The 21,294-nt window shown below is 50.7% G+C and overlaps 2 protein-coding genes across 2 annotated transcripts in view; one reads left to right on the top strand and one right to left on the bottom strand.

Annotated features, from left to right (window-relative positions):
* LOC128270813 (ATP-binding cassette sub-family C member Sur) overlaps positions 1-14,839 on the bottom strand; it is a 36,006-nt gene extending 21,167 nt beyond the window's left edge. Inside the window, exons 1-5 of the mRNA XM_053008234.1 lie at positions 14,728-14,839; positions 13,139-13,494; positions 11,539-11,753; positions 5,626-5,856; positions 1,152-2,192 (exon numbers count right to left, since the gene is read on the bottom strand). Coding sequence (XP_052864194.1) covers positions 1,152-2,192; positions 5,626-5,856; positions 11,539-11,753; positions 13,139-13,494; positions 14,728-14,825 — 1,941 coding nt within the window. The 5' untranslated portion in view covers positions 14,826-14,839. The remainder of the gene's footprint in view (positions 1-1,151; positions 2,193-5,625; positions 5,857-11,538; positions 11,754-13,138; positions 13,495-14,727) is intronic.
* Positions 14,840-19,949: 5,110 nt separating this feature from the next.
* LOC128273561 (RIP-like protein) lies at positions 19,950-20,857 on the top strand. The gene is made up of 2 exons (XM_053011554.1): positions 19,950-20,137; positions 20,225-20,857. The coding sequence occupies exons 1-2, from the start codon at positions 20,015-20,017 to the stop codon at positions 20,717-20,719; spliced, it is 618 nt and encodes a 205-aa protein (XP_052867514.1). The 5' UTR covers positions 19,950-20,014; the 3' UTR covers positions 20,720-20,857.
* Positions 20,858-21,294: the final 437 nt, after the last annotated feature.

Here is a 21,294-nt window from a genome sequence, read left to right on the forward strand (position 1 = left end):
ACGTTGGAGCAAATTTGAGCAGATTGCACTGGGAAAGTTACTCAGAACGTTCACAGCTTGTTGACCGATGATTATGCTACTTTCGAAAGCAATTTAAAACATTCGACCACCTGGTGCGCAAACAGCATTTTTCAGCATAAAAACATTAACGCATCGTTCGGGAACTCGGTTCGCGAACTCGAGAGCGAAGAAAATTTATCGCTGAGAAGCCAATATCCTCACGCCACGGGTCAACTTTCACCGGCTCTTCGCAAACAAGCGGAAAAACGTGGCACAAAAATTGCACGCAATCGACGTAATTGAATATAATCAACGACAAGCTCGGATGGAGTGCACTTTACGCATTCACTGATCGCTCTGTTATCACAGCTGAGCCAGCTGACGGTCACTGGACCGGTGCGCCCGGCTGGAGCGCATTAATAAAATTGCCCGTTTAACCGAACCGCTGCTGCACCGTGCATCACGGAGCAAGGATAACAAAAATGCCAATTTAAAGCTCATCCTTGGCAAGCGTCGGGACCGGGAAGAGTTTAAAACATTCGAGAATGGGTGAAGAGTTAGCGAAAGTTTCGATGTTTGTGCTGTGCTCTGTTCAATTTATCTGCAACTCGATTATGACGTTAAATGGACGTTGGCCGTAGAAGATTTGTTTGGAATGTTTTGTTAAAACAACTTCAGTGGAACGCAAGTTAAAGCAAAGATATAATACCTTCTACCAGCGAAAAGTAGCTTCAAATTGTTCACTTTCGATGGTACCAGTTTTTGTGCCGAAGAAGGGAGCCTTTTCATAGGCCGCGTATGTTCATCGAAAACATAAAAACATATTCAAATGGTTAAACATTTACCAACTGAGTTGACTGAGCCCAGAATAGGGTCCATGCATCGGCCCCCTCAACTGATCGTGCTATCAAAGTTGCAAACAAAATAAACACGAGCCCAAAACGAGCTCCACGGTAGGCCCCAAAAGGGCTTCTGCAGCGGATCCTGTCGTTTGTCTGCGTGCGAGCATAACCGGTTTGGCGTGGAAATCCGCAACGCAAACGCCCAAATGTAGACAAGCATTTTGCAGCTGCTGCTGGTGATGCGCTTCCGGAACGCGCTGCACCAAGGATCGGCAGCCGATCGGGCACCGCCTGTACCGAAAAACTCACCTTCAGCGGAATGGCCCACACGTAGTGCACCATCTTCACGAACGCCATCACGTTGAACGCATCGTCCGACATCAGGTTCGTGACGGTGCCGGTGTCGGTGATGCTGCCGGCCGACTGTTGCTGACGCGTTGTCCCCGTCCCGTTGGCCAACTCGGTCCGGTCGGCCAACGGCGGTGGCGCTGGTGATGCGTTTCCGGGACAGCTCACCACTGAGGTTGCAATTTCCGGCCCATTCTGATCCGCTGACCGGGGAGGTCCGTTCGTTCGCGACACTTCCCGGTCCTCCCGCTGGTGACTGGCATCGACAGTAGGTCCGGTCCGCGTGTGTTCCGGGCCGCTGTTTGCGCATCGTGTTGTGTGCTGCACCTCCACTTCCTCCACTGCCGACCGCTCGCCGGTGGGAGGTCCTTTAGCGTCCGCGGTCCGACTGGGTGGTCCGTGGCTCGCACTCTGCCGCGGTTTGTCCGTGCTTTGTTGTGGGTTCGCGGAGGTGCTGGCGGTGCCGGCGTGGAAGCAGCTCGAGCTGAGTAGCAGCGTCTTCCGGTACACCAGCCCCTGGAGTGCATTTTTCAACCGGATGCCCTCCGCGTCCATCAGGTGGGTGCTGGCCTGCGAGAGCGTACCCTGCGCAATGGCAGCGACCAGCACCAGGCAGCATATGATCCAGCCGTTCGCCAAGAGCGCCGACCACGACACCGGGACGCTCACCGCCTCCGGTTGGCCTCCGATGTCAGCACCGCGACCGCCGGCGTCACCTGTCGCGGGTGATTGATTCGATTTGTCGACGACGCCTGCCGTCAACATAGGTGCCGTATCATTGGCCAAAATTAGGGACGCTGACATCGCTGCTGCTGCTGCTGCTGCGGCCAGGACGGGATCGCCCGGGGGTCGCTGCTGTGCCGCTATGTAATCGACGATATTGGAAATGCACAGTGGGCCGACGAGGGCACACAGGTCACCGGCCAGCTTCAGCAAGCCACCGACGACAAACATCCGCCAGCTGTTGCGAACGTAGCACCACCACAGCGAAGCCCGCTTAGTCTTCCCGGGGGGGGTGATGGGAAAATAGGAAAAGAGAAAGAAAGACAATTAACGCACGTACCTGTGGCCTGGCCTGTGCGGGTCTGTTCTAGGCGTTTCCGGCCGCCCGACCGACCGCTCTCAAATCCGATGATAGATGGAATTTTCGGTTACCCCGTTCATACGGGTCCGGGGGAGGTTTTTTTTTGCAAAGGACTTACACTCCGGATTTTAAATTGCGGATGTGCGAAAAAACAATATTTGAAATATTGAGAAAATGAATTTGAAATATTGAGAAACCGGAAACACCTCGCAGGCACGCCTTTTCTACCAACCACCATGCGCCTCCATCGCTCTTCATTAGATCGGAGCCCGAAATTGATTGATTTACAATAAATATTTGACAACCTCACTCAGTGTGCGTTGAGCTGTCATTCTATTACTTAGGGTTACGTCATACTAGGTTGTTGCCCCTGCTAGGGTTGCATCTCAAAATAATGTTTTTCTCCCTATTCAAAGGTCTAAGGAAAGAAATTTATTATCTACGGACAGGTAATTAGTTTCGTAATTTATTTTATTCCATCTTTTTGCCTGTTCCTGCCACTGGTCCAGCCTGACCACGGCTGAAAACCACATCCTGAAAACTGAATTATGAAGTTGAATTAATTTATGGTACCCATCATCATGCAGCTGTTCTGGTGAGGACACAGAGTGCAAGAAAATGTAAACCAAGCAGAAACCATTGTTCCAATACGTATATCGTGAACATTCTTAGAAGCCGAGGGTCGACTTCTTTCGGTGCGGGCGCCCTTTCGGTGCGCAAAAGTTTGGTCTGCGAACACTTCAATGTCAATAACACTTCGGTGCAATCTGTGAGCAAAACGTGCGGTCCATAATCCGAAACGTGCACTTGCTTTTTGCTTGGCGGCCACTTTTTCGGGGCGTCCGCAGGAAGATAAATTTGAACCACAAACATGGGGCAGCGAGAATAAACATCTTAACGCTAAGAGCCCCGAACAGAAACTCGAAACCCGGTTGGCCACTAAATAGTGAAATGAAAAAACGAAACCAAAAACAGAAAAAAGCGGTGTACTAAATCAGGCGCATCAACGGAAGCTGCAAGCTGCCGACGGACGAGAAGGAAAAAAAACCACGGAGGTCCGATTCGCAGAAGATGTGAAAGGGCGATACTGGGCATCGCGGTGTGTGTGTGTGCCGCGCGCGTCGACGAACGTCTGGCCGACGGAACCATCAACGAGACGAGAAAGTGGAATATGATTTATGTCGTGGTCAAAATAGGGTGGGATTGAAAGGAAAGAAGAAAAAAAAACACCGCCGGCAGCAAACCTACGCTGCACCGTGGTCAGTGAAAATTCTCTTATAAAGGATCTCTGTTTTCACGCGAAAACGCTCAACAAAACCGCCGCCGCCGCCAACATCGGCGCGTACGTGCACAAATGCGAAAAATAATTGGACCTCAAGGCACGAGTCGGCCCGAAAAAGGGTTCCGCAATGAATGCGACCAGTATATCTATGCGCCCGCAGACACTCCCAGCTCCGGTGGCTGCTCCCGCCTCGGGACGAGCACTCACGCCAGTGTAAGCGGCGCGATAAGAAAGGGACGGAAAAGAGTGAAGCGAAGCATTCATTCGAGATCCTTACGGACCGCCAAAACCGCCCGACGCGGCGCGGCCCGGTATGTTGATTTGCATGAATGCCTTGAGCTTGAGACGCTTATCAGCTGGCCCAGTAACACCCGGAATGGATCCTTTTTTTTCGGCCACCATCTTTTCCGGTGCAGCACAACGCCCCGAAAGCCACCTTCCGCCAACTATGCACGGCCAAAGGGAGCGTGTGTAAAAAATCATAACACAAAAAACCCCTTTCCGATGGACCTATTTTTGACGCCAACTATACATAGCGCCCAGGATCGAGCCGGGTTGGACCCGAAAGGATCAGCGTGACATTAAATTTTCCACCACCCGGCCAGCCGGCCGGCCGGCCGGCAAGGTGGTGAAGTGAATTAATTATCAACCCGTGTAATCCGGTTTTTTCATCCACTCATTAAAGGATCCGCACCGGTGACGAGTGTCCCCGAGCCCCGACCTGACGGGTGGTGGGGTTGGTTCGGCCTTACAAAACAAAAGGATCCAAAAGTAACTCTCAAATTTGTCACGAACCAGCGACACACCGTGCGACACACACACACAACAGAGGGAGACCGCGAAGCTTTGTACGGTAAATTGTCACCGAAAGTGAAAAGGGTTCTCGCCAACACGGGTCGCTCCCACCCCACCCCTCAAGGCTTCCACGTGCACACGATTATCACCGGAATTCCGGTGAGTGTTTTCCGTCAGGCCACCCGGCCGGCTGGTTCCGTGTCGAAGATGGTGGATCTGCAATCGGATAGGCCGACCGAGTCCGGGAATTAAAGAGAGCGCACTCTCGGCTAATCTCATAATTTCGCACGTTTATCTTCCGATTGCGGTCTTAATTGGTCAGCGCTCCAATAACGGTAGACCACCGAACGGCTTCCACAATTAGCCAAATGGCCAACGGTTTCGAGGGATTGTAAACCGTTTTTTGTGCCCTCAATGGAATCGGATCTCGGTGTTGGACCGGATCTACTACTCGCTGTTGTATCACAATTTGTCGCCCTATTTGTTTTGTAACTTGATAGTTATAAAGCACAAACAAGCACTTTGAGGTACCCGGTGACAGAAATGGGCAGCAGAAGGCTTACCAGGGTACGCTCTGGCTCTGGCGTAGCATAAAACTATGCAAAACACATCGCACGGACCAGGCCGGCCCGTGAACCCGAGAATGGGCTGCGAAGTAAGCTCCGAGAACAAACAGGCAAACTACTCTTGGCATAATTAATCATACCATTATTTCACGCTTAACGGAAGGCTGGGCGGGCTCGGGGTAAAAGTTGGACCCTCCGGAAGAGCGTGATGGACGGAAGAAAACTCGCTCCCGACACCGCAGCACCGGCAACGGTGTCCGACAAAGTTGGACACTAATGGTAACCTTCTGGTTTTGCAAGTTTACTGCTCCTCCTTGGCTGCAGAAAAGAATCCTCCCCCCCGGGGTTTTTGGTTCCTTCAAGTTTGGAATAGTTTCTGTGTGGGCCGCCAGATTCCCACCAAGAAGGGACAAGTTTAGTTGTCGTTCCGACAACTAAACCGGAAACCCCGGTCCGGTACGCACAATATTTGATTTATGTTCCCGATAAACCTCTTAATGCGCGACCCGGCGCACGACCACGGCGCGGCCAGTTGAGAAATGGAAGAAAGCTTTTAAGCAAAACTCCAAAGACCTCCGGAACGCCACGTCCGGAGTTAAAAATTCAATCCACACCTTTGCGCGGGCGCACGTTAGATGCCGGCCCTTACTAGTCCGTCGTCGAGAACTATTCCCCAAGCAGCGAGCTCGGGCACGGCGCTTGGCTTACCTTGTAGCTTTGATAAATGAACAGGAACTGATCGTAGTGATAGCGGCTGGTGTCCTTCTCGTGCAGGGCGCCAAGGTCCTCGAGCTCGAGCGGCCGCCGGTAGCCGAGCCACAGCAGCGGCACGATCCAGTGGAAAGTGATTTTCGACAGAAACGGCGAGTGGGGCGTCTTGTAGCCGAGCTTTTTCTCGTTCGACATTATCGATGAAACGTGCCGGCGTCCGGAGTTTTTCTGGTCAGGCCACGTCCATCGAATTTGAAGGGAGAGAAAGAAAGAGAGAAAGGAAACGAAAGAGAAGAAAATAGAGAGACCAGTCGGTGAACATTGGAACGAGCTTGTAAAAAAGTTTAACCCCAACAAAAAGGACACAGAGGACGAAAAAATAAAGTTATTAAAGCCGAAATCGATAGCATGATTAATAGGATCCCTTGCGAAATCGGATCGGTGAATGGATGTGGCCAAGCCGCCGGGCCACCGGAAAAGCGGGGATCCGGGGAGCCCGACAACATGTCAACCTTTTTGTGGCCACTTCACTGTTGTTCCGGTCCCCGGAGCAGTTTTCCGATTGGCCCACCACCACCCCACACGATTGCAACCTCTGAATCTCTGGCTGGCCAACGTAACTCGGCCCGGTGATGGGTTAAAGCATCGCCCACCATTGGGGTGGCGTTATGAAAACTTTATTTCACCATAATTCTCCAGGTTCAGGCTTCCACTATCAATCACGTGGGCACCACGGAACGGCACGTTCCGTTTATTTTTGGATCATTTAAATTCACCTTCGAGCCCCGGGGGTGCGAGTCGCCGGCCACACCACCACGAAGCTAAAGGGTTACAAGGGGGGGTTGTTCTTTCTTTTCTTTCCCCGTCTCTTTTGCCACTCTCTTTCGCGCCCTTTCGGGATCGATTCCACGGAGGAACCCGTCGGCACTCGATCAAATCAGCGATGATAATTTATTCATGACGTTTCCCGCTCATTCTTGAGAACCCCCGGGGGGGGCTTCTGCGGGTCGCGGGCGGTCCGGGCGGCTGAACAGAAAGGCTGATACCCGAAGTCGGTGAGGTTATCGCGCCCGAAAGCGTTCCGTAGGCGTGGGCTGTCGCGCTGTTCGGAAGAAAATAACTCGATGATTAATAAATATGGCATCAATTTCACACGAACGTGAGCCGAACGTTCGTTTATGCTTCGACAGCATTGGGACGCGTTTGACAATGCGTACCACATTGTATGCTGTCGGTGCGCGTGTCCGGCGTCCGATACGCAATAAATTAATCACTTCTCTGATGGCTTCGTCTCGATGGTCTATACTTTAAAAAAAAGGCACTGCCAGTTGACTACTTTAAAAAATGATGAAAAAGAACATTCTTTAACACTTTGTCCAATGAATGAATCAATTACTTGCGAGGGCGCACCGTCGTGCATTGATTTCTGTGGGGGCTGTTTGGGCGTCGATACCGTGACAATAGAACCTTCATTTCGGCCCGATAACGTGATGGTATCGGGACACGAACCCCAATCAGTTTTCGGGCGCAACTGTTGAACCCTTCGCTGGCCGCCGTTAACGCTAACTAATGGCGGCCCAGCCCGGTGTTTATGCACGTGTGCCCACGTGCCACCGATATGGAACACCGTGGGGAGCAACAAAACACAGCCCCGCAACGAGATTATCGCACGCATAAAGTATGCCCACCACCGCGCTGCAACCGTCGCCGGAAAATGCTCATCACGAGCTGCTGGCAGCACATTTGTCAACACCTCGGCACGCGAACCGATCGCCGTCCGGCCGCTCGGGGTGTGTCCGATAAAAACACGGCATTGATTTATGCTGTTAATACATCGATTGCTGCTCCCGATTCCGCCGCCGCTCCGTACGGGCGAAATTTGCAACGGTGCGCGAACCCCGTCGGCAGCTACCACAAAAAGTAGACATAACTCAACCTTTGCCGTTACATGCATTGCGGGTGCGGCCGTGCTTTTGAATTGAAACGACCGTGAAACGTGTCCACTGGGTCGATTTGGTTACACAAAATCAAACTCCCAGCTGACCGCATCATAAGCCGGGAAGGATGCCCTTTGGCATGTGTGTGTGTGTGTGTGTGTGTGTGTACGGGTTCACCACAAACCACGCAATGCACCAGCGGACAGCGGTCGGTCCTGAACGGATCCTGATCCCCTGCCGGATCCAGGCAGCCGCGTGTTATTGTTTCTGTGGGGCCCATCAAAACTGACCCGAAACGTGGGTTGTTTGTTTTGTTTGCACGCACCCCATTGCCAGCCTCGGACGTGGGACCGGGACCCGGTCATGGAAAACATTGATTTTGGTGTTCAATTTTCACCGACACACGGGGCACACGGCGAGATCGACCGATCGATCGCCGTCCGGAGCCATTATCTCGCTGATGCCATTAGCTGCGGGATGCTTTCTGTCAGTTTGTTTATTTTGCCAAAAGTTGCCGTCGAAAGATCGCACAGCACAGCGCACTTAATGGTGGGCTCAATGTTTGGCACAATGCGTGTACCGCTTTAACGTCGGACGGATTCACTAATAAGGACCACCGTTTCAGTAATGCAGCAAAATTGTAGGGTTAACTAAGAATCAACCGAGGTCCGATTTCGAAGTGGTGGACGAGAGTTCATGACCGAATTCTACGAATACTAATCCAAGTAAGCCGAATTGTAGAGCCGAGGAACTGGGTAAACCCAAATCTTAAGTCTATGGTTTCTAATGTTTCTGGCTGACTCCAATTTTGAAAGTCCTGATTTCAACAAACTAACATATAAAACAATCGACAGAACTCTCTTTTGCGTGGGCAAAGCACGTTAAATTAATCGGACAATCAGCTTTCGGATCGGACTCCCACTTTTATCAAATAAATATTGCTCGTATTGAACCGAACTCGTTCCCTCAATTAAAATCCTACATAATTTACAATCAAATGAGAAGGCAACATTCCTTTCGCCGCTGACATACTTTCATAGTGAAACCATTACATGCCAGACAATTTTGGTCAAACTTGTATCTTGCGTTTACTTTTCTCAATTAATAATATAATTCTAAAAGTTCGAATAAACTGCAATTCATCAATTCCATTGCAATCACACTCGTGGAACGTAAGAAAAAGCCTCGCCTCAGATGCGCCCTAGAATAATAGCAATACGAGTAAACAGTTAACTCATTATTGCATTCCAGGTCCTAATCCTCTTCCTCAAACACTCGGCCAACATTCTAAATGTCACCATAAAACAACTATCGCCAGGGCGTCGTTCCAAACCCAGGGCGTCGTGGGAATGAACGTGCCCTCGTAATTCAGTTAATCCGTGCCAAAATGACTACACCAACTAATTGCGCTACATTGTGTAAACTATTGCTCCAAATCGCGCCACTGTGTAAAAACTTTCCAGCAACTCACGCCCGGGTGCTCCCGGTCCCAGGATCCAGGACCGGGACCTTACCGGGCGAATAGTGCAAGTTTTTGTGTCCGCCAATCTAATTATAATTATGAACTAAATTTGTCCCTGTACTCCGGTCTGGCCCGCTGCTGCGAGAGGTCGGCAACTGAAGTTCGCACGGAGTCGTGAAATTTAAGCTTTCCACTGGGACCGTAAGGTAGTTACACGACGAAATCGGGCTGTTCGGGACAACGCTGTTCGGCAAAGTGGACTCCCGGAGATCAGACCCGGGCTTTTGACCGCATCAGATGGCTGCGCTTTTGCCGGGGCTACCGGACGACTTTCAAGCCCAGCGCCCCGGACTGACCCGACGGTGCTAGATTAGATTTCGTTCGGCACGAACTGCGGCCACCGGCCGACCCGTTAGTCGCTGGTGTGCAAGTAAATTCTGGCCGACTGCGACATGGACGGCCAGGTACGTTATCGAACCACTCGGTACGGGAGCGCTTCGGGTCGAGAGGACTCGGTTGCGAAAGCCAGCGATGCATCGAAAATGTTGTGCACTTTTCATGTTTACTGTTGCAGCTCCCCACGAACCCTCGGCCATCCCAGGAAGGGACAAAAACAAGGGCGCGCGCCCGCTGGCCGGAGTCACGCAAACCAAAACTCCGCACTCCCGTTGGTCCGTTAAACTGGCGGGACCGGGGAGGTGAGTGACGTGATAGCCAAAACCAACAAAAAAAGACGAACGCTCAGCACCGGCGGCCGTCAGAACGATATAAATTCCATAAAATTTATGACATTCCCCGTCGCCGCTCGGTTCCACTCGGTGTGTGTGTTTGTAGTGTTGGTTTTTGCGATTCTTTTTTTCACCTGCCATCGTTTGCCATGGCACCGAAAACCTCGCCATGGTCCGGGCGATTGGGGAGGAACAATGCATCACCAGCGGCTAGCTGGCTGGCTGGCTGGGTTTACAATAAAAACAAATTATGCTAAATGTATGCTAACGGCGATGCACACGAGATGTAAATCCTGCAGCCGTAGATAAACACTGGCGCGTCGCTCGCACCCGATGCGCTTTTTTAACCCTGGCTCGACCCGATGCCCTTTTCCTTTCCAGGAGTCAAGCTACAAATCACGCGACTGATCGACCGGACTGCAAGTACATCAAAGTGGCAGTTGATTATGATCGCGGGTCGCTTCAACGATTGATCATTGCGGGGCACACGTGAAGGGTCACTTGTGAGCAAATCAAACTATGGTATCATCACACCCTCCGATAATTGTTGCCCGTTAATTATATCCCTCAGAGCTCAGTGTCGGATTTCTGCCGGATACTAGCCGGCGTGGTGTAATGAAACTGTAGTTCACTTTTAAAGCACTCAGCGGGGCGAGAATTAACTGTTGACTCCCCAGTTAGCCAGGTTTAATGTTTGCCCCATCTGATGCAATGTTAGCTTAATGGCACACGCCGCACATGGTGAGAGTTGGGTCAAAATGATTCAAATAATAGACCATTGCCAGCAGATTACCCTTAATCCGTCGGTAAGCAGCTTGACGTCGGCACTAAGTCACTCGCAACCGGATAGACCGGTCAATCGGGTTAGTATGCCCGACTAAATAGGAACCCGACAAGTGTGGTGAGATGAATTTGTGGAATATCTATAAAAGCCAGTTGTCCATCGAACAGTAGTTTAAGCGGTTTTGTCGTTCGATCACAAATAATAGTTCACCTACGAACCATCATTTCAAATGTTTAAATTGTTTTCAAATTTATATTTCATATCATCAGTGTTGGTTTATCGAATAAGAAAACATTTGTTTATTTGTTTGGAAAATCAAATTAAGGCCTCGAAGCTATACTAACAACAGAAGACTCGTGACCTTATGAAGAATGCTTTTGCTGACAATATCGGATTGTCATTCGTTTGTCCATAAGAGATAGGTATTTTCAAAGATTGAGGTGATTAATGTCGCAAGAACCTCAAAGGGTTAATAACAACCACGTGTTGAAGGTGCTCTAGCGCGAATGCATTTCCGTGTACCTTTTCAAGGAAAAAAAAAACAAATGAACGCATAAGTTCTAAGACATCGCCATATTTTTTCGACACCCCACCATATGTCTGTTGCTACATCTGGCTGACGATGGAACAGTTTACATTTTAGGCACCGCAAACCATGTGTTGCACAACGGAACTAACCGCTGCCATCCGTCAGGACGCATGTAAATGCGGGGTCGTTTGCACGGATCGCGGATCGTAAAAACACCAGGCTGCCGGCTGCAAGTGGAAAAAGAAAAGCCCGAAACCGAAACCACAAAATGGTACAAAGCCTCGAAACGTTCGCCAAACTCAGCACCCCCTCGCCGAAATCCACCATTTTGGTAACCGTGGGAGTCACAATAGTTGCGGTTCGCGGTCGGCCGCGAACCATCCGTCGAAGCGTCCTTCGGGCTCGTAAACTGCTTCCCGGTGCCCCACCAGAAAGAGGTTAGTTCGTGTGTCCGGGCGAAGGGTCCTTACCTCGAGGTACAGCGTAAATCCATCGACGACGGCCAGCGTGGTGGCAGCCAGGGCGGCGGCCAGCGCCAGGCACACTTCCGGCCGGCCGACGATGCCGTGGCCACCCGTGGGGCGCCCCGGGACGGTGCCGGTGACACCGTCGTTGATATATTTAAATTTGCACCACCGCACTATCGACTGGGCGCCTTCGGCCGCCAGGGCCATCCATAATAGTCCTGCAGGGATAATAAATAAAAGAAACAACCGGCACCGGGCAGGCTCCGGAGTGCGGAGTGTCGGCGTGCGTGCGCGTGTGTGTCAGTGTCTCTCAGAATAGTCATCCGTCGCCGTCGGGTTTCCGGCGACGGTTTCGATGGCGGCGCAGGCGACCGCAAGCGCAAGGACTGGACTGTGTAGCAAGCACTAGCGGGTTTTTGTGGGCCACCAAAACGATAAGCAGACAATGTTACTTGGTCGGCGGGATGCACGGAAGCGAGCGGGAAGGGAAGTCGTGGAGCCACGGGACAGCGTATAAAAAATGGACATTCAACACCCTGAAGAAGCGGCACGACGGTTTTCGCACACAATCGCCGCCGCGGTTCGTTCGGGTTGGTGCGTGACCCGTGTGCACACACACACACACCCTAATCCTGCAACCAGCTGCAAGGACACTGCCGGTTTTTGGGCAAAGTCCAGCCAGCCAGGCAGCTAGTCCAGGCCGAGGCTATAATATTATGCGACATGACGTACCCAGCCGTTGAAACACTTGAAACAGAATGTTGACCCCGAACGGGTGGCCGACCGACCGGTGGGGAGGGCACCCGTTGGTGCATAATTTATGGGCATGCTTCAGATTGAAAATTTATTTGGTGATGTAAATAACTTATTACTGTAGTCAACTACGGCCACTTGCTCGGTAGTGGTCGGTGGAGTCGGCCAGACTACGGAGCCCCAGACGGAGCTGTGTGAAGAACGGAGCGTGGTGGGAACGCACCCCATTATAGGGCCACCAGCCAGGGAGCTTCAAGTGACACTGGTGGGAATTGCCCATCTCCGCACGGTGGCTAAGCGCCACGCAGCTAACGGAGACACCGACCGAAGGTTCGGCACAATAAAGCTATCAGAACCGTGTTCCGATGAGGGACGAGCTGATCTTGTTTATAGCGTCAATTTATGGGCCGCCGTTTGGTTCGATGTGTCTTCGAGCGGCCATTGACCGGCGGTCGTGCCCAGCTGCTCCTGTGCAGTCAGATGCAGTCTTCTCAGCCGAGCAGAGCGCATCCTGTATCAGGCGAGGCCGAGGGTTAGATTAGATAGGTGCGCTACATTGATTCATGGCGGAGAAAGTCTTACGCGGCGAAGGACAGCGAAGCGAAGATTAGCTCGGGGAACCTGAGCACCAGCTGATGCAGGTGAAGCGATGCGCATCCTTTGCTTTGCGCATTATACGAAAAAGTTTGTAGATACAAAATGTTTCATAAATTCATTCCTTATGAATAACCCGCAACGGCCAACAACTGAGCAGAGCCGAGCCCTAATCGAGCCCTACCAGAGAATGTGGCAAACCGTGACAGTAGCAAGCATCATTAGGCTATGCGAAAGGCAAATTGCGACCACTTACCACATTTATCGCGTCGCTCAATGACGCGTACCAGTACGGCCAGGCAGACCTGGGCCCCGAGCCCGACGCTGGCCGCCGCCAGACCGATCACGACCGTGTTCCAGGCCACTGCACCTGCACCGGCATCGACGGCATTGGCCAGCTCAGCAGTCGCTGCCGTTGCCGACGTACCGATCATCGGCGGAACTGCTTCCGCTTGTGAGTGCGGCACATCCGGGGCCGCAACGCAGACGGTCAGAAGCTGCCGCAACCGATGAACGGTCAGCCACTGGTGGCCAATTTCAGCGAGCCCAACGAGCATCGCTGCCAGCAGCACCGCAGACCGCAAATTATGCAATGCCAGCAGATTATGACGCCTGAAAAGGGACCGAACGGTGAGACGGGAGCTCCGGGTCAGTCACTATTTGCCCATCGTCACTACATTACGAATCGCCGCCAGACCGGAAGTGCACGCGGGACCATCTGGGATGTGGGGGGGCATTACGCGGTGCGAAAGCCAAGCATCTTTGCATACCATTACTAAGGCCTCCGTTTCTCTGCCCGCGGTGCAGGATATCGACAAAATGCATTCACAATGCATTTAAATGCTTTAAGTTGCTATGCTTTATATTTAAATATGTTTACAAGTTACATTTTCCGTTCGTCTATTTTTTTTCTACTCATTTTGTTTGGTATTTCTCTAAAAGCAACATTTATTAATGGTTCAAAACACGTCCAACATGATAAAAACGTGCACTGTCGTTTTTACGGAACGCATGAAAGCATGAAACAGCTTTATTCAATTCGCGGATAACAGAAAAAAAATTACAAATTCTAAACACTTGGCTGTTTCCGTTGGTGGCGCGCAACAACAACCCGTTCCGCACAGGATTCTATTTCAATTCATGTCTACGCACAAAAAATCATAACTCGCGCTCGCCACACTCGACCCCGTTTCGCGAAACAATCGAGACTAATGATTGGCAATTTGCCGGGGGAACCTTGGGGTTGTTGGTGTTGTTGATTGAAAATTTTTCCTGGTTTTTCCTCGTTGTTCTGCGTGGAATATTAGCCCCGTTCTGCCATCCCTTTTGCACGGCAGACCGGTGTTCACCAGGGGGCACTGCACGCTTCTAATGCGCTACGTTGAAGCAACACTCAACGGCACGTATCCTGGTGCAGGATACGGTTCGATTTTAATGCACCGTACACTAAGGAATATTCACGTTATCAGGGGACAATACAAGACTGATGATTGATTGAAAAAATTGCGAATCGCGAATGCGAATGCGTAACATAATATTGACTTTACACTTTACAGAAATCGAATCTCAATACCAAACATCGACCCGCACCTAAAATCTCTTCTGTTGTTTAGCTAACCTACTTAAGGGACCACTAGGAGCTCGTTTCGGAAGATGCTGCCATAAACCACCGCTCAATGGTTCGCTCCGGTCCACTTCAAACCAGACTCGAACCGATTTTCTTATTTACAACTGCCACTAGATCCTAGATCGTGGCCACGTATCGGGTATGCCAAGTAACTTGGGTATACACAACAATCCTTAGAAACCCCGTCGCCGTCATCGCACCCCACCAACAATAATCACCTTTTCTCGAACCACCACCAAACGAAGCCGAGAACCACGAGGCAGCTACCAAACACTAGCGCGTTCACCGTCAAATTCGCCACGTTCAAGTGAAACATCTGCCGCCCATCGACGGTTGTCATCTTGCCCGCATCGATTTTCCACACGCAAGCCATGCTCCGGCCACACCACAATCGTATGCTTTCTTCTTGGCCGGTGTATCTCCTTCGCTAACACCACGCACTCACGCACGCACTCGCCAGCTTTAGCCGCACGAATTCACTCCGACGCTACAACCACTTGCCACCGCATCGGCACGGATGACTGCCACATGTTGCACACCGACCGAATCCCGAACCGAACCTTGATCCTTCGTTCGGACTACGGCGGTAGTTGTTGACACCTATAAACACCTCGATTCGGCTGCGTTTTGGATTTAAACGGCGTTAAGGGGCTCAATCTTTTCGAGGACTGTACGCCCGAGACCGCAGCGATCACTCTAAGGAGGAAAATTGGTTTTTTTCTTCCATTTTCTTACACAACACACTTTGAATGGAGCACCACTCACCACCGACAGTCGTGCCGCGACTAGGGAAATAGGAAGACCACTTCTGAAGCCGTGTATGCCGCAACCCGTGATTCGATGTGTGATCGTTCACGACGGACCGCACGATCAAGACTGGCCGTGTCTGATGAGCTGGACGGAATTTTAGCGATCTCCACTCACACACAACGCACGGTCAGAACAAATAGCTCCACTCGGTTGGAGAATGCCAAACATGATCTTCGTTTCGCGTCGGCCCAGCCCGAAACCGATGATCGTCGGGGATTATTTGGCGATCTGATTCACAAACACACATGCACACTCAAATATGACCACCAATCAAGGCGGGTTTACGCATGCTCCCTGCGCACGCGAGTGTTTTCCCGAGTGCGCGAAACAAATCTGGAAAAATTCGGGAAAACACTCAAATCCGAGGTTGCCAGCGAAGCGCCAGACGTGTTTCGTGTGTTTGCCGCCGCACCGTGATAAATGAAGGCGAGTAATAAAATTGGATGCACTGTGTCCATATGTTGCTTGCTGCTCCAAGAGGGTGCTCCTGCTCCGGCCGGTGTTCGACAGCTCCAGAAATACACCGCACCGCGAACACACCCAACGGGGACATACGGTCCGGGCGCAGGATAAACAACTGCCCCATCTGGTTGTGCTTCGCGGAGTGCAAATCACCGAACGTCTGACGCGCGGTCTGTTTTGCTCACACATCCATCACTGGGTGGCCTCCACCAGTGAACACGATCGGGGTCGCTCGAGAGAGTCGAGAAATTATGAGACGCCAGAAACCAGCACGCCAGAGTTGCAATTCTTCGGGTTTGTTGGACATGCTGCTAACGGGGTTGTTTGTTTGCGTTTGGCTAATTCGTGGCAGCCATGGTTCCAAACGCACCGATCGGCTCGGAACCTGCTGCACCGATCGCCATTACACACACACTAGGTTAGTTAAAAAGTAGTTGGGCTAGTGCTTTGAAACCCAACATTTCATTACTTCTTCCACAGTCCATAAATTCTCGAGGCATAGTGATATTTTAAAGGGGTTTCGTATCTACGGGTATCTCTTTTCAATGTAGGTTAAGGTTCTGTTCAATGTACTTTTTACGCCTGATTATTTTACTGATCATTATAACTTACATCGAACAAAAGTAGCCGATAGACAAGAAATCACAACTCCCGTTTCTATATTTAGTATTAAGCCGTATCAAGTATGTTTGAAAAATAAAGCGCCACGGCTACTGTGTTTATGAACTCACCCAACATCCCAACATGAAGATGATCGTAACCTTGCGTCAGGCAGCAATCCGTTTAGAGACGCATTAATCATTCAAGGCAGCACGGCCGGTCCATAAAGCGTATTGCTTTCCGAATTATTTACGAACGTGTCGTCGCCCGAAAGACGAACGCGAACCGTGCTGATGATGATGCCGTAATGGTGTGGCGGGTGGCGTACACATTAAAATGTGTGTTTAGCATAGGATGCGAACAGTTTGGCGCGGCAGAGCTCAACCCTCGAGCGAGCCGAAGACACCGAACTTGCCCAGCTTGTCGCTGGCTCCGCGTGAGATGGCCACGCGTTTGCGCTGGCGGAGATTGTTTACGCATTAGCATGGAACAAAACCAAATATGTGGACTGTATTTGCACACCTCGGCCAACCTCGGCCCTTCCTCAAATAGGTTGTCAAAACTAAACCGCATCGCTTCCCTCCGCGCTGGGCCGCCGAGAGTAATCCACGTCACGTCAAACGAACCCCCCTTCGCTGGTGGGGCCCGGAAATGATGAGTCGTTAGGAGCACTGCCACGCCGCTGTGCCGTTCGGTGAAGGGTAGTAATCACTTTGAAGTGTGGCTCACGTCAGTCCGTTCACGGAAGGACCATTTCCGGTGGGGGAGATTGAAAGCCTGTGAGGTTGCGTTAGTCACTTTGCGTTTGATAAACTAACGCACCGTTGATGGGCACCATTAGCGGCCAGTGGTCGGAAGGAAGAAGTCTTTGCCCACCGTGTGACTTGTGTTTGTTTCGATGGTGAGGACGAATTCAAAAATTTAGCTTCCATGCGACAGAATAATAAACAAAAAGGGAAGATTTTCCGTTTCAAAATTAGCCTAGTTCAGCAACTAACCGATAAGCGCAAATATTATGTGCTTACTTATACCAATCATACCCGATTGGGGTGTCGCTATTTGGGACACTCCAGCTGGGTGAGTTTTCCAACCCAACACGCCCATACTGGTCACGGATACAGTCATCGGTCTCCCTTCCCTTATGTTCAGAGCGCCAGCGAGTCACGTATAAAGAGCCCTGCGATGCGCCTATCTGCTGCAGCAGGACCCACAGGAAGCGACTTGATAAGCTTCCGTGTCCGACCTCGAACGAAAGTGATACCCATTGACCGGATGGTTGTATCGATAAAGTTCGTACCCAAAAACATGGGTACGGTCAGCTGAGTAAGCATGCCACCACCTCAAGACCAGTTGCGCGCAGCGGACAGAGCGTTAGATTAGCATAAATTTACACCCGGTACCTGGCGACGCCATTCGGGACAACACCGGCCGCTCACACCGATTCATCAGATTACATTTAAAAGCAATAAAGCTTTCCTGCCGAATGGATCCTACAGCCATCGTTTCCGGTCGCATGGCACCCAAAAAACTGCCCAGTCAGCTGCACTGGCCTGGCCTGCAGTAGTGTGTTTATGTTCGTCCACTTCCGCGCGCCACGGTACGCAGATCCGTTTCTATATCAACAAGCGTCTGTGTCTGTGTCTGTGTGTCGTAAATCCGCGCTGTTCGGTCGGTCCGGACAGATTTTCCCGCCCCGGGCAGGAGCACAAAACACGGCGCACACCACTTGTTTACCGTGTTGATTAAGTATTTAACGTGCTTCGGGAAGTTCGAAAATGGCACGGAGAACCACCCCAAAAAACGTGCATCGCGCGTGCTGGCCGCGATGGTGGACATCGATCGTGCACAAAGTAAACCCGCGGCCGAAAACATACGATACGAAAACGGATTGCCCCGCCGTGCCCCACCGACATCCGTCTTCCGATAAATGCGCCGACGGATGCGGAAATAGTAGTGGCGGAGAAGCGAAAAAAAAAGCGATGCAGTCTGCTGTTGCATCAACAGCGCGGCCGTTTTGGGCTGCGCTATTTATAGCCCGGTGATTGTGTGCTGGAATGAAAGGGCAACAAATCGCAGATCGAGAACGGGCGAGATTTTGCGCCCTGATATTTGCCTGGCCGCCAACCGAAGCGAACCGCACCTCGATCACGTGGGGCGTGCTTTTCTCCGGAAAACTCTTACTTCACCCGAGTCGAGCCCACCGCATACCCTCGTATTCGGCCGATCCCGACGGGAGTCATGGAACTAAAAATAACCGTGGAAACGTTTGCCCTTTGTCCGGAGGCGAGAATTTCTTTTTCGTGCTCATATTTCGCCGTCATATGCAAACCAGGGCCACTGCGGGCTGGCATTCCACCTGTTTCGAAACGCCGCACTAATCTGCTGACCACGTGAAGCGACCGGTATTGGCCGACATTTTTCAACCCGACACGTCGGCCCGACGTCACTAGTTTTATGACGATCCAAAGTAATAACCATTCCTACGGGGAGTATGGTGCATTCAAAAAACAATAGAATGCACCACCACTTGTAGGGCAAGGTGTGTACAAAAAACATGAAATTACTTATGTTTATCTAATGCGTAATACAGTTATGTAATATTTCGCATGGCGCAACATGTTTCACTTTTCACTCATCACTTTTCATTTTGAAAAAATATTGCCGTAATTCATTTCAGTACTTTAGGCCGCGGCCATCCAATAATGATCTGTCTCTTCAATCACTCCCCCAACTTCACACGCCTTCAGATATTTGGTCATGGAGTAAAGATTGGTTGTGTTTCCCGAGAACACGATTTCGGTCTTATGTTTCCACCACAAGTTAACCTCAAATCCGCGTGCTGCCATCGCGTGGACCCCATCAGATTAGCAGTCCCACCACAGCAATTAAACAAACCTTCACCACCTACACTGCACTAATTTATGGCCAATCTTGCACCTTATCGTTAGTGCGACCGGAACGCAACCAAATCGACCGGAAACACGCGCGGTCAACAGGTTGACAAGACTGTGGCAACCATTCGTTTCGTTGTTCGTTGTCTCTACAAACGGTGGTCGGTGTGAAAATGAAATTTAGCCACGAACCCAGTGACGAGCGAACGCAAATCGGTTTTAATTAGATTAGTACATGTTGACCGTGTTTTCCATTCATTGTCTATTTCTCGCTAGGCCCGATTGTGCAACATTACGGACCGGCGAAACCAACATTTATCTGTTTCTGTGTATAACTATTTCTTAGCGGCGCAAAATTGACAACGCTAAGAAAGGGTTGATTTTGAAAGGGTTGTTTTAGAAAAAAATGATTTGAATGCGAAACGGTTTATTCGTCGGTTCATTCATTCGAGAGAGTTCATTCCAGAGAGAGTTCACCCAATTCCAGAGAGTTCACCCAATCCCAGAGAGAGTTCATCGTGTTTTCCTACCAACGGCTAAAAATATATAGCCTTTTTCAATTTAGTTTACAGCGGTACCCAACAGCTGCTCGAACTGCTCGAAATCATTTTACTCAAACGCGAGCTGTCAAAAACAGATGTTCGTCGCTTCGTTCCACGAAAAAGGCGCTGGCCGCGAGTGTATCTTTTGTAACTAACATTTTTGCTACGCTTTCTTGTCCTAATTTAATCGTTCCGTCAGCATGGAAATAGTAAGCCCAGCTCCTTCGTCGTACCAAACAAGTGTGGCTCATAAAATTCGCTCACGAGAAGCTGCCCGTCGCTACAAATACGGCTCACCGAAGCTGGTTGATCTAATGCGTGAGGTAACCTGCTTTTGTCCTTACGCATCGCATCGAACGCATCGTATCAATTTCGACACTCTCCTGCTAACGATTCCATTGTACTTGCAGAAATGCCGAATCCGCATCAAAGAATCACGGAATGATCAGTTTCTACGGAAGCGAAACATCGCCAAAGACGAGAAGGCCTTCGTCGAATCGATCGTACGGGAGGAATTGTCCGAGCTGGAGCACGACATTGCGCTGCAAGAGCTGATCTACCAAGAACTCATAGAAGACGCCGACCAGTGGCTGTTTTACGAGCAATCGGAAAACTATCTCATCGACGCGTACGAAACTGACGCCGTGTTCTGTCCCATTTGTGAGCGAAGTGTGCTTCAGCTGGACGAAACTTCCAGGAGACTCAGCTGTTGCTGCGGTGTACAGTTACGGTACGATCAAACGATGGAAGAATTCAGCAGGACGATTTCAGAGGCGATCGCACAACATGCTGTCCGCTGTGAGAGCAACGTACAGTTCTTCACGGAACCAGTTGTTGACGAGGCGTATGTACAACTGAACGCCTTCTGTCCCTGCTGTGATTACTGCTGCGCCCTGACATGCTGAGCACATTGTTTCGTTACTCATTTGTACAACTATCGTTTAGTATATATATTTTATCCCCCCATAACAGAACGACACCTCGGACGCCCCTCGGACCGCGGTGATGTTACCCTAGAAACTATGTTGTAAAAGATTTACCGTTCCCAATAAGACATTGAATGACAAGAAATAAAAATGTAACGCCGTTTCCTTAAAAGACACCACTTCAAATACTGGTTTTCATTCCCTGCGCAAAAAGGGCGCGAAACAATCGGTTCGTAGTTTTGTTTGTACCATTCGTACCCCCCTTGAAACGTCACGCTGACAGCCAACCACTTTCCGTTCGAGCAGCGTGCGTGCACCAACACTACGCCGCACGCAATGTTGGTACGAATTAGTATTTTCATTCCGATAGCCCTGTCCGCGAACACGGGAGAAGGTTACGGTGCAGTTTTGAGAAGCTTATTCCGATTCATCTCAGCAGCTGTGTCGGCCACGACGAGGAGCGGCGCACATTGTTAACTTTGGAGTACCCCCTTTGGCCCCTTTTGTCGCGCTCGCACCGTCGATCCTGGCGGTGTGAATTTCTTCCCCCAAGA

The sequence above is a fragment of the Anopheles cruzii genome, chromosome 3, assembly GCF_943734635.1.
Source record: "Anopheles cruzii chromosome 3, idAnoCruzAS_RS32_06, whole genome shotgun sequence".
NCBI classification, from domain to species: domain Eukaryota; kingdom Metazoa; phylum Arthropoda; class Insecta; order Diptera; family Culicidae; genus Anopheles; species Anopheles cruzii.